The sequence below is a fragment of the Grus americana genome, chromosome 3 (genome assembly GCF_028858705.1).
Source record: "Grus americana isolate bGruAme1 chromosome 3, bGruAme1.mat, whole genome shotgun sequence".
NCBI classification, from domain to species: Eukaryota; Metazoa; Chordata; class Aves; order Gruiformes; family Gruidae; genus Grus; species Grus americana.
In genome coordinates, this window is record NC_072854.1 from 114,809,200 (window position 1) to 114,823,321 (window position 14,122).

Genomic DNA, 14,122 nt, shown 5'->3' on the forward strand with positions numbered 1-14,122 from the left:
GTGTTGCCTAGCAATCTGCAAAACCCGTGCTTTCAAGATGATGGATCCTACAGCTAACTTTAAATAATTTTTAGAAGCTCATTTAACTTGGAAATAATAGTAGCAAAACAAACTTTGTAGATTCCACTGGAAGTTTATTTACAGCAGTATCAACAAAGTATGAAATAAGTTGACTTTTATACATTTATCAAAGTTTAGAAATTACAGCTAGTTTGCCATGTGACCAGAGCTCTCCCTTATGTATGCTCTCTCTTCTCTTTATTCTCCCCATTTCAAAGATTGTCATAATCATTTAATCTCTCGTTACGCAATTAGATATGTTGCTACACATTTATTAGCAAACTTACTGTCAAACTAGTAGTAATGCTCTAATTTACACTTCCCAAAGCATGGAAATTCCTGTGTAGGAATGAAGGCTCCCTTCTTTTCCCTCCTCCACCTATCCTGAGGTGCTCAGGCAGTGAAAAGTATTGCAGGAGGCTGAGATGTGTGAATGATAAGTGCTGTGCATGTTGCAACACCTGGGCCTGATGAGACTTGTTAAAGATGATGTATGAGGCTTGAGCCTGAGTTTTCTGCATTTGTGCTGGCTGAAATTTTTCCCCCTGTAGCTCCTTGGGGCGCTCTGATAAATCTCATCTCATCCCCCAACCCAAGGGAAGAGCTACCGCCACATCCCCTTCTACTAGCACCGGTACTACTGGTGGGAAGACTGAAGTCTTCTGGTGCAGTCTAGGTGTTTCCTAAACCTGTTTGCAGATGAATATTTCGAATCACGAACAGCTCACACCAGAAGCATGTTGTGTTGCATCATCTTGGGACCGATTGAGAGCCTTTCTTTCAAGAGTGCTTAATTTTATTTAACCCAACCATGTAAATTAAGTCCAAAGGACACTTAAAAATGTAACACTTCTGTTTATAACATGTCAGCTCAAAGGCATAATGTCTCTTAAGGATTTTAATCCATTGGACAGTAATGTATTAGGGATCCAGTGATGTCATCTGTCTTGTCACTGTGGAATTAGTGACAGTTAATGCATGGAATAATTATTTGAATAGTGTTAAAAGACCAGTGAATCATAAATCTGTATCTCTGATACTGCCTTAGAAATACCAACTCTAAACAATCAGAAGCCCCTATAGAGTTGTCTGTTCAAGAAAACCTATCAGGTTATCGTCTGTACACAATACTCATGAGTATTATGCTCATTACATATATCATAGTACATGCTAAAAACCCTTTCAAGTTCCTTATGTTACCATATTGTGGCAGTACTTTTTTTTTCTCTCTCAGCTGCTTGGAATATTTTCTCTATCTGTGATCTGCAAATTTTGTTCCTTGAAGTCAAAATCAGCATTCATATCAAAGCTTTTAATATTGCTATATTTTGCATGCAATATTTTGATCAAAATGTTTAATTTTTATTTATTGGACAGTATATTTTTTTACTTTAGGGTGTTTAAACCAGAAAAAATAGCTGCTAAGCAAATTCTGTAGCTCCAAATGTTAAGCTAATTTTTAAAATATTGATGTAAATATTATATTAAGGGGAAAAAAGCTATCTCTGCAGACAATGTACTAATATTTCATTCAAAATTTTATGAAGTAGATCTTGGGGATCATTCAGGAATTTTACACATGTTAAAAATGAAACACAGAAGAACTGACTGCTGTGTATTGCTGTAACACCCCTAGAACATGGCTAACGCCCAATTACTGCATGCTTAGACTTGGATGGTAATTACAATTGAGCTGTAAAATATTTTGACAGTTTCCAACTGTTGTGTGGTTATTAGCCAGGCATCATATGGGAATGAAATACAGTGATTTGATTAGTTTTATATCATGATCTGCTTAAATAAGGACTTTCAAAATAAACATGTAAAGTGTTAATCAAAAGCAGTATTTCATTATTAGCAGCTTTTCTTGACTTCTGCAGGAGAGAATTCCTCTTTCCCAAAGATTTTGATTTCTTAAATGAGACTTGCCATACCTTTATGCTTCAGCTTTTCATTTACAAGCTTTTACTTGTTGAGTGCTAAAAGCATAACAACACGAAATTTAATTTGTAGCATGAAAATTATGTGTGCATTTTTGAAGAGGATAGATTTGCCAGTGTTGAAGCTAGAAAAGCTTGTGTTAATTACATATTATAAAACAAAAAGGATATTTTCATTTAACATCTATGTCTCATTTTAGCTACACAAGTCCTAGTAATTAGTAAATTTGGATAGTGTAAGAATTCCTGGGAAAATATATGTTAAGCCAAGGGGCACTTGAATTGCTGTTACTTTTACATTTATTTGTATTTTGAAATTAAACTAATAAAGCAAAAATATTCAAACTACATGCAAATTAAGCTGCAGACTGTGCCAGTCTTGTTACGTTCATTAAGCTATTGAATCCTTGAGTAGTGGCTGTTATTCCATGGGGGCTATTCACAGAATAAGGTACTATTCAATGAGGTAAAGATAGTAATCTGCCTTCACACTGCTTAAATAATGCTTGTTGCGTTGGGCAACTAAAACAAGAGTATGCAAGTCTGTCATTCTTTAATTTTCCACTTGCTTTATTTATTTAATAATGCTTTTTGGGTTTATATGTTGTTTATGAATGGTGTTTGCGAGTGAAGCATTCTTTTGCTGGTATAGAAGAATTTTTCAAGCATTATCATGTTGTTTTTTCTTTAAAAAAAGAAAGGGAAAAAAAAACCCCTAAAGTAATTCTTGTTTCCCAGTTCACCCTGCTTGTGACATCTCTGCTGTGACTGAGAGCTGAATCCAGCTGATTCAGTTACCAGTGTTGTTTATGTCTTACTGTTTGTCTAAATACCCAGTTTCACCTAACTGTAATCAGGCGGTTTCTTTTGCTGACTGTTGTCCAGGGTTTGACCTGAACTCTTACGTTGCAGATGAAGTAGTCTTTCTAATGTATCCAAGATTTTAAAATGTCTTTGGGACTTTCTGCAGAGATGTGCTGGATGGGAGAGAACCTTCCCTTCTGCTAGTGCTCACGAGGAGTGGTTTGAATGGCAGGGTTATACTTTTTCAATAGCCAGTCTCCTAAACAACTGAAAGACATGCTCTGCACAATTGTTCATTTGAAGAGTTGTGTTAGCGGTTATTGAACTTTCTGCGTGTTCAGATAACTACGTGCCATTGTAGTTGAAAGGAAAAAACCCAAAATATACTGCGCTTTGCAAGGAAATCTGGTTAACACAGGTGAATCCATGTATGAGTTGCTTATGAAACAAATAATATTGGGACCCTAACCCCAGGCTTTAATATTTTCAATGTGTAGTGTTTGAGGGGTTTTTTTGGTGGATGATGTGAGCTGAGAGGCCAGTGTGAGGTGTGCTTGGTGGGAAACAGGGGTTCATCGGCTTGCTTCTCCGCTGCCAGAGAGCAGAGGGGAGCTCTGCAGGGCTCCTACCCACTGGTGGCAGCAGCCTGTGCCAGCTGTGTCCTTTCCCTATAGGACCTGGACTTAAGAAACACAGAGAAGGTTGGTCTGAAACACATCTTAAAAAATCAGTTGGCCCTTCTACTTGCCCAAGGCAAGTTCAGGTTTACGAAATGAAAGATTTCTTCAACCTGTTGTTAAAGACCTTCAAGTGTCCGTGGCTTTCCAAGGCAGTATGAATGCTTCGTTATACTGTCATAGATTGCTCCTCCTAATGTCTGACCTGTTGCAATTAAAACCTGTAACTTCATTTTCGTAAACATGGGCATGAGGGACAAAGGGGTTTGTTTCTTTTTCAGAATTGTACATGCTTGAAGACTTACACCATTCCTTTCCTTTGTAATTTTTTCTTGACATAAATGACCTAAATTTGCTCCAGCTTTCTTCATGTGTGTTTGTTGGGGTTCCCCCCCCCCCCCATCTTTCTTTGGGCTCATCTTCTTCACACTCTGCATCAGGGAAAACTGAACATAAAATTTCTGCTGTGGCTTTATTGATGCTGAGTGGAGTGGGAGAGGCAGTATGTATCTTGCAAGCTTTATTCCTGTCTGTACATCTCAGTATGATGTTTGTCTTTTTCACAACAACCTGATGTTGTTGACTTATGTTCAGCTTGAACAGACTGTTTCCCCCACATCCTTTTGTGAAGAACTGTTACCTAACCAGTTCTTCCTCATCCTGCATTTATGTAAATGATTACTTGTCCTATATTGCACTCATATCTATTGAATTTCATCCTGTTTTCTTCAGACCTTTTCTCCTTTTTAAATGTTTGGAGTTCTTCTAGTGCATTTGATGTCCATCCCAGTGTATAGCGTATCATCCACCTTCCTAACCCCTTTTAATGCATAATTCCAAGAATCGTTTAAAACTAGTCTTGGATGTAGTTTTCCAGCCTGTTTTGCACCTATGCTATGTGAGTCTCATTAAGGCTCTGTTTTCCGTGCTTCCTTATGAAAGCATCTGGAGAGACAATAAAAAGAGCTTAACTACAATCATAATATGTTACCTGCTGCTTCTCCCCTCCCCTGTCTGCTTTCCTCTTGTAGAAGGAACTGGGATTGGTTCTCATGATTTGTTGATGACAAATTAATGTTTGTTGCTTGTCTTCTTTTTAACTTTCACATGCTAAGAAGCAACTTAATTATTTGCTCTTTTTTGTTAGCTTGTCTGTGTTATTCTGATTTGTCTTTTTTTATGCTTTTAAAGACTGGAAAGGAATGTAGTCTTTTCCTGCTCTTCTAATATCTCACCTATCTTCAAGTTTTCAAACTGACCATTAATTTCAGATATTGTTTCATATTGGTTCTTCAGTACCCTAGGATTACATTAAATGTGTTAGCTGATCTAAAAGCATCTGGCTTATCTAAGCTGTTTCCACACCTGGCTGAAATCTGACCTTTTTGTGTCTGATATTAGTAATGCTAGTCTCCAACTTGCATCTGACTTATAAAGGCAGATGAAGAAAAAAGAAAGGCATTAAGCATTTCAGATGTCTTCTCATCATCTATGGATAGCTACTCCTTTCCACTGAGTGGTGGAATATTTTTATTATTATTATGTATTTATTATTTATTATTTTTATTATTCTCCATCTTGTGATTATTTGCGTAGAGTGGGTTGCCGATGCAGTAGTTTAGCAAGGCTAAAAATTACTTGTTTCCATTAAATTCTCATTTAACTATAGCTGTCCTAAGGAGCTTTCATGAGAATAGCCATCTTTGTGCCTGCTGTAAGCTCATGGACACCAGCACCTCATGCAGGATTATAGAATATGCTTATTTTACTGCCACCCTCATTTAAGAGGTGTACTCTGGCCTTCAGAAGCACCACATCAGGTTCTGCATCATCAATACCTGGCTTAAAAATACGGCGTGCTCTAAGCCCCTCCACACACAGAGATAGTTTTCCTTTGTTACTTGCACAAATCTGGCATCTGTGTTCTGTTCTCAAGTTTTTAAAACAAAGGTTTCTCATAGGCAAAGACTAATACTTCCATAAATCTGCCTGTGGCTGTGTGTTAATATAAATGGTGCAGTAGATTTACAAAATAGCTATCTACACAGTTCTATGGAGCAATGTCACCTTAATGATACAACATCAGAAGGTTGCCTGAAAAAACAACATCTGTTGAAATGTTCAGAAGAGTGGGAGAAAGACTTGCGTTTATTTAATGGCTAATGTCAAAAAAATTCCTGCAAAAGCAACAAGAGTTCACTGTTTTTAGGAAGAATTGGCAGTGACTCTCATTTTTAGTTTGCCTTGTGCTTTCTTTTAGAAGAGATTCTTGTGACCTTTTCTGACAAGCTCTAACACTTCCATTGTTTGCTGCAGGCCTTTGAAATGTGGCAGAGATCGCCTTGGGCCCAGGGAGGTGCATTTTGCTAGTTCAGTTCACATTTAACAAAGTTAAAAGCTTTGAAAATTGCTATTCCTCATCTGTGGTTTAAGTTGCTTAATTCTGGCAACCTGCCCAAAACCCTGAATGTTCCCGTCGTGGCAGAAAGCCAGGGATTGTGAACCGGCAGCATCCTGATAGCTCATCTGGGCTTCCAGCGCAGATTACACAGGAGCAGAGACTTCAGCCCACGTGCCACTGGGGCAGCTGGAGAAAGGAAGGTGGACACAAGGAAATTGCCCGTCTTCTGAGAGCAGAGAAATGAGGCCCCATCCCTGCGTGCGCCCTGTTCATACTGTTACATTACAAGTATATGTAATCATCAGAGAATGAGCTCAGCGTTCGCTTCTGCTTAATGGTATGAATTATATACCTTTTCCTGTTTTTTTTTTTTAATTGAAAACATTTCATTCAAGACAAATATTGTGCGATTTCAAGGAAGAGAAGCTAGACGAGCTTCAGCCAATCCTTTTATAATAGTGGAATCTGAGAAGGAGCTCACTATGACTTTTTTTTCATGGCCGTACTGACCATCAAGTGAAATTACTTGCACATAAGTAACCAATTCATTATGTTGTCTCAGATTTGTTTCTCCTTTACTAGCTCATTAACATAATCTCCTTGCCATTAGCTAATAAATTTAAGGCTTCTCAACCTGGTGAGGTAGCTACCCTCACTCCTGTGTGGTACTCTTATTCTCTGTTAGGAACATCCACGGGGGAGGTAGTCGTCTTGAAATAAACAGTCTGTCTTGTTCTTAATTAATTTCCATGAGCAGACAGGCTCTGTGTCCTGTTGCCCAAGTGAGGAAATTGTCCGGTAGTTGATGTGTTGTGGCTTGTGGTTCTGAAGGTTTAGAGTTCAGTTCCCAAATACTTGGGGTTTTTTATCCTTTTAATCCCCAACAATGAAAACCAAACCAAAACCCTAAAAGGTTATGCTAAGAAAAAGTTACTTCATTACTAGACAAAGCAAAAGGCAAAAGGAGACTACCAGATAATTACAAAAATTACAAAATTAAGTACTTAGCAGTTATGAATTGCCAGATTTAAGGTAGCCTCTGTTACTGTAACCTCTCCCATCTTTGTGCACTATATGCCTGTAGGTTGTATACATGTGCAAATTTCAATTGTGTAACTACATACCATGATTTTTTGCTGGACCACTTCCTCGGTGCTCGGAGCAAAAGTAGCCAGGCTGTGTACTAGAAGAGGCAGCTGTCTGCAGGGCAGCCATTTTATTTTTTCATAGGAGTTGGAAGGTGTTTAACAGAGCATGGTCTCTTCGTTATGCCAGGTGAATGCCACAGAGAGCCAGGATAGAGCTCAGAATGTAGAACTTGTGTGTGAGGCTATAAATGACATGTTCCTGTCTTTGGGATGGCCAGGTCTTAGACTTCATTTTAACTTATCTAAGACTAGAAGTTGGGTTGTTTTTTTTTTTTTGTTATTCTGAGCACTGTCACCTGCCCCTGGAGTCAGGAGGAGTGCCTTGGTAGGATGCTGTGGATGCATACACCAGATTCACGTTAGGTAGTGTCTTTGTGTTCTTGTGATAGTTGATTCACTTTACTGGCTCAGGCAAGTTATTTAATTTGGACTATTTCCCTATTTGTAAAATACCAGTTGTGAGTCTTTTATGTCAATATATTAATTCACCCATCACAGAGTGCCTTAATACTGTGTGATGGCTATCATGCTGGAGATCACAGGCAAGTTGATATGCTATGTTTGATGCAGCATTTGCATCATACTGCTTAAATGAAGCTGAGTGCCCTACACTGTAAGTTAAGGGTAGTAAATAATGAGCAACAACTTTCTGCCTTGAGCAGCAAGATACGCACAGTGTGAGAAGAAACGGGTCATGGAGATTAGAATAAAAAATACCATCATCGTGTATGTTTGTGGGGTTGGACAAGTAAAAGTTATGTGGATAAAACTAACTCAAGCACGAGGGACTTGCTAAACCTTACAGGCTAGGACCAAAAGTGACAGCATGTTAAAGGACAACCATTCTGTATATGATCCAGCCATGTACAGCACCAACTGTCTAAGTTTAGACATGAGTCAGTGAGGAAGAGTGGCAAACAATAGGAAGCTGTGGCTGTCTAGGAGAGGGAATACAGTAATGGGGTCTTGTGGTGTGTGTGCTTCTTGATGGCAGGTGTTATCTTCATCAATTCACCCTTGAGTCCAAAGTATCGGTTAAACACAGCATCATACAGATTATGACATGGGACCACATTGTCTGTCCACCTCCAACTAAGAAAGTGAAAACATATTGAAAGCACTAACACCCACCCACTCCACCCCCAATTATTTTCAGAGGCAAATCAGGATAGATTAAACTTTGCAAGAAATGGTTCCATTCCCCAGCATGTCACTCCTTCCCCACAGTGCTGCAAGCAAATGGGCACCTTTTGTGAATAGGTGTGATTTGGTAAACTGCAGAGGAGAACAGAATATCCAGGCAGCTTTGCTTGCTTGCTTTTTCTTCCCAGATTGAGAGGCTCCACCATTCTTGTTGTCTAGAAAGTTATGTTTGTTCCATATCCTGGCATGTTAGGTAGCATGTACGTATTGTCACTGCTTTCCTTTCTTTTCCCAGGCATAGATTGGAAAAGCTCTTTCCAGCCTCATGGCCACCAAAATATGTAACAGGCAACTGAAAACCCTTTAGCATTAAATAATTTCACCCACTTGACCAGAAGCTAACTTGAGGCATGTCCCAAAGGTTTCACCTTCCTCCTCACCTTGCCAGGTTCAAACATGAGAGCACCATGTCGGCCCGGGCAGATGTCTAAATGTTAAGGTTGTGATTGAACAAGGACTGATTTGGTTGTGCTGAAGTTAAACCTGTAAAATGATAAGCAATTAAAAGCTTATGCCTAAACTTTTTAAGATAAAAGTTTGTATTTTGTTGCATATCCACATTAGCTGTAGGCACAATCAGAAGAGTGAGGAAGGCGAAGTTTCAAGATGTCTGATGCTGGAGAAACCTGGAGGTTTCCCAAACTTTTCCCGCATCCAGCTGCATGCTGCATTTTGTCTCACCTAGTTGTGTGTTACTTTGATTTACCTTATCTTGCATTTTAATGGTTTCACAATTTTCAGTGAGCCTAGACAGCATTATAGTTTTGATAGAGGTAAGGGAAAATCCCTTTTCTTTTGCTCAGTCAAATAAGTAAGAGACCATTGCCTGTACTTGCTTCTTGAGGAACGTAGCTTGTTTGTTGGTTGTTTGCAGGTCTTCCCTATTCTGACTTTCAGCCCTATCTCAATCTCAGCTTCCTCTCCTCCTGCAGTTAATTACCTTTCTTAGTGTGGTCTCTCAACTCCTTTCCTCTTTAGGGAGTTGTGTTCATTAATATAATATAAAGCTCAAAGCACGTAAGTCTTCCACCTAGATTCCCACAGCTGTTACATACTTTTTGTTCTTACTCGTTGCAGCATCTTTCTCTTCTAGCCTTCAACACTGCCTCTTGCTCTTCAAAATCCTCCACCCTATGCAACCTGTCAACAAGCTCTTGGGAGTTACTCAGACTAAGCCCCTACCATCTTCATTGTGGTGGCTCCCCATGTCTTGTACGAGAGCTTGGTTCATAGCCCTGTATTCCCATCACCAATTCGTCTTGATTTTCTTCTCCTGAGCATTGGTCTGTATGTGTCAGAGGTGCAGCTGAACCCCCACTTTGCGAACCATCAGTGCACCTGGTGCTGCACATTCCTGAGATTAGCAAAACAATTATTTAAATATTTTTAAATGTAGGGATGCAGCCTAATATTTAAAGCTGTGGTCCTCTTGTTAATGTAGAGTAATGGTCTGATGGGATAATCTCCCAAGAGGAAAAATACATACACTAATAAAACATATTAATTAAGCTTCCAGAACATGTAAAAGAAGAATAAAGTAAAGAGGTTTCAGTGCTTTTGTTGAATGTGAAACACAGATATCCTGAAGCTAATGCTGACTCCAGCTGATAAATCCACCCACATGATGCAGCATCTAGATCGGAGCTAGTATGTGAGGGACCAGCTCTGGAACCTCTGCACTTGCCATGCAGTTAATCCATGGCTGGATAAAAATAAGTTGCATTAGATTCAGTAACGTGTTGATCAGCAAGCAGATCTGGCAATCTGTTGTGGATATCTCATGCTTTTTGGTGGCATTTCCAAACAAGCTCTCAGGGACTTCGGCTTTTGAACTCGAAAAGCCAAGTCATGACTGCTGTGTGGTTTAAGAGAGTTGTGTGGTGAGTGCTGAAAAGAGTTATGTAAGAAAAAGCTAATTAAATTTTCATTTCATTTGGTGAGTTCATATCTTGTCAAGCAAATGTATGCTAGAAATAGGCATTTGGTAGTAACTTTGTTTGCATTGAACCTGTAACTAGTATGCATAACTTACAGGTATTGAAAGAAAACGTTTTTCATAATGATGCTTCACAAAATAAAATAATCAAAACTAACATTTGCTAACCTTTATGAAGGGGTGTCAAGTGTTCATGCACAATTCTGCCATTACTCATATATCTCCAGTGTGTCTTGAGTTGAATACTTTTGTCATAGATTAAATAACGAAAGCTTTGACTCAGGTGGTGAAATAAGAGCATAACATTGTTATAATATTAACTTCACTTTTCTCTGAAAAAACTTGGAGAACTAAGTATAGAATTTCTGCTTTCTCAGCTAGAGAAAACTGTGTAAGTACATTATGCACATCCTAAATCTTGCATATTCTGCCTAAAATACTTTTAGAAAATCTAAAGTAAATGGAAGGACAAACATGGGAAAAAAAGCTCCAACTTAAGTATAAAAGTTCAAGCAATTGTAATCTGGATTTTAAAAAATAGGTAATTTGTAAATAAAATGCAAAATTCTGCTAACTTTACTGATTTAATAGCCTTAGATGTCCTTTTGTAAAACCTAGTTGTAAAATCAGTTATATCTTCCATTTGTTAGATGTGTAATTAAGGCATTTGAATGGTAATATTGCCTAAGGCCATTTCAGAGTTAACCAGAAAGTATTTAGGTGGTGACTGGAACATGTAACATTTCTGTAGAGTTTCAGCAACAAGTATTAAGACTTTATAATGACATCTAATATATCTGGTAAGTAGTGCTCTGTGGTTTGAAGAAGTAGTTCCGTGCTTTTAAAAATTTGTTAAAATATCACTTTTCCCCATCTTGATAGTGCTATTTTAAGTATTTTCTCCCAACAGTGTTATTTCCATGCATATATTAAAGTGATGTAGTACCTTAAATTTGAGGTCAGTGGTTAGGTATTGGTTTTTGCTTCAAGTTGTAAAAAAACAGGAGAAAAAACTGATCTTAGTTACATCACTCAGAACCTGGAGTAACTGCCTGGCAGCTCCTAAACAATATTTGTTTCTCTGATTAAAATCCGATGTATGATGAAGTTAGTTTATCATTTATTGCTGCTTTTTCTTCCATATTTTGTATATCCCTGTTCAGATGTTAATTCAATGTATTTATAGATATTTGTCTCATCGTTAACGGATTCGTTCATGCTGATTTGAATCATTGACAGGATTAAAAAAAAAACAAACCACTTTTTAACAAGTTATTTTGTACATATGATCTGCTATTTAAAAAAATCTCATCAAGGTATACATTTTTCACTTTCTAAATGAGTTGGCTGTGCTTCTATCTGATGATGAGGTAGGTGTGTTTATAAAACAACTTTTTAGGGCTGGCTGTCACAGTAAATGAAAAATTACTTTCCTGGTTCTGTACATTTTCTTCCCCAGAAGCAGTGAAAACATAAATCAGTTGGTAGCTAGCAGCTAATTGCTTAGCACTGACATACTTTAGTCAAGTGGGGGCATCGTTGGTCTTTCACAAATCGGTAATATGGCCAAAAGGATTTACTTGTTAAACTTAAGTGGCTGTGATATAGTAAATTACTTGCTCTATTTTTATCTTAATTTGGGACTCTCTAGCTATAAGGTGCGTAAATGGCATGCTTGTTGTGTATATATGCTTTTAATTATATTACATTAAAGAAATAAGTGGGCTCAGTTCGTTCTCTGTAATTCAGACTTTGGATTTGTGTCAGTCAAATAATTATGTCTATTTAATTACATCTAAGAAGTGTCGATATTTGTGTAAGGAAATGAGTGTGTATTTCCTGAAAACATAAGATGCAATCAGTAAGTCCTCTGCTGAATTTGAGAAACAGCGGACAGTCTGACAAATGCCAAATGCCTGAAATATTTTATTTCGTTTTAACTCTTGTTTTGTGCTAACAAAAATGTTCCTAAAAGTGTCATAGTACCCTTTGGGGAAATGGTCATTATTAGCAAATGATACTTGTTAGAAAGCACCCTCTGATAACGATTTATGGCCGAAATTCCCTTTCCACGTAGAAAAACTAAAGCCTGAAAGAGGAACCTTTTGGGTATAGTTGGAAGTGGCTGTTTAGAAACACCGTGCTGTAATTACCTTTATGCAATTGCACGCTTAAACAGGAAGAGCGCAGCCAGAAACTTTATGCTGGAGCCTATATGAGATGAACGCATTAATCCTATGTCGCAGATGCAGCGACTTTGATCCCCACGCCACAATGGTAGCTCGCAACTTGCGGTTAACTCTGACCCTGCTCTGCCTAGCTTTTGATCCAATTGCAGTGTTATCTTCATTAAAAGCAAAAGGGCTTGTGTGGGGGTGCTTTTCCATGGCTGCATTTTGGGAAATCTTTTCAAGGGTGTGTATCGCAGGCTGTGCAGGACTGTGCCTTAAGTACTTCAGCACGGTGTTTCCACTTGTACAATTCTTGGCCTGTTCTCCTATGTAGATCTGGAATCCCGTACATCTACATCCTTTGGAGACAAGTGCCAAGGGCAACGACTGGAGATAATAACTTGCGATTTGTGTCTTTTGCAAGTAACAGTCATTGTAAACTGACAGCTGTGAAGGACCTAAACTCACATCAAAGGATACAGATCATCTGGTTAGGTCAATTAATGTTAATTCTCATCTTCCATTAAATTCTTTTCTCTTCTTCTCTTTTCTTGTTTATTTTCTCTTTTCTCTTTTTTTCTCTTTTCTCTTTTTTTCTCTTTTCTCTTTTTTTCTCTTTTTTCTCTTTTTGTTTTTTTCTTTTTTTTTTTTTTTTTCCAGCCAAGCCCAATACCAAGTCCTGTTTTGGGGAGAAAGCCAAACGCTAGTCAGTCACTGCTTGTGTGGTGCAAAGAAGTTACAAAAAACTACAGGGGAGTGAAAATCACCAATTTTACTACATCGTGGAGAAATGGTTTATCCTTTTGTGCAATATTACATCACTTTAGACCAGACCTAATGTAAGTTGTATACTTTCTGTCTGCGTAAGCTCTCATAGAAATATGCAACATTTAAGTTTATGTAAAAATCAAATCCCTGTTCATTTCAAGTGTTGAACTGTTTTCACCCTTTTCTGTCAAGCAGGGAGCCATCCTTTCTAAGAAAACAAATTTATGAATGCTCAAACTTTATGACCTCTTTGCTCTCCCTTGTTGCATAAACAATTGTTTCTCCCCTCTCCATGGTTTGTTTTTCTTCGTCTTAATCTTATACAAAGAACTGACTTCAAGATGATTACGAAAATTGTGCCGGTGTTGAAATGAGATGAGAGGAATAAGCCTGTAGCTCTTTGTACGCTGACAAGGACGGATTACCTCCTGGTAAATTTGGTTGTCAAGGCCGGCCTGTAGTCCGTGCCTTAACTTCTTTTTTAGATGGAAAGCTTCAGGCAATGAAACATGTAATCGGTGTTTGTTTATTTATTTATTTATTCCTTTAATTTTCCACACTATTAGTTTTGTTGATTGAATTGCTATGAAATTGCTATTTACTGTATGATATTATTGTATGTCAAATTTTTAGATTCAGTTTGTTTTAAAACTGCTGCTTTTATCAAATACTGTACATACCCACTGTGCCATTTTCCCCCTCAGTGACTACAAGTCCCTGAATCCTCAAGATATTAAAGAGAACAACAAAAAGGTAAGAACTGCCAGGGAAAAAAAAAAAAAAAAAGACATATCTTCAATTTTGGCTTCACTGCAGGTTTTTATTAATTTTGGGAAAGTGCGGTTGTTTTGTAAGGTCATAACTGCAGCTCACAGAAGGTATTCAACCTCCTGCAGTTCAAATCGGATGCATTATTGACTCTCGTTTGTCATGGTCTTTAACATTCACAACAAGTGCAAGGCTGGCATTAGAGATTAATATGTGTATGGCCTACATTAACTGTGAAATCAGAGC

The 14,122-nt window shown here is 38.0% G+C and overlaps 1 protein-coding gene across 22 annotated transcripts in view; it reads left to right on the forward strand.

Moving 5' to 3' along the window:
- Positions 1–14,122, forward strand: part of EHBP1 (EH domain binding protein 1) — a 229,641-nt gene that overhangs the window by 134,335 nt on the left and 81,184 nt on the right. For all 22 annotated transcript variants that reach the window (XM_054821276.1, XM_054821277.1, XM_054821278.1 and 19 more), the window contains 2 exons: positions 13,001–13,179; positions 13,813–13,861. In XM_054821276.1, coding sequence (XP_054677251.1) covers positions 13,001–13,179; positions 13,813–13,861 — 228 coding nt within the window. The remainder of the gene's footprint in view (positions 1–13,000; positions 13,180–13,812; positions 13,862–14,122) is intronic.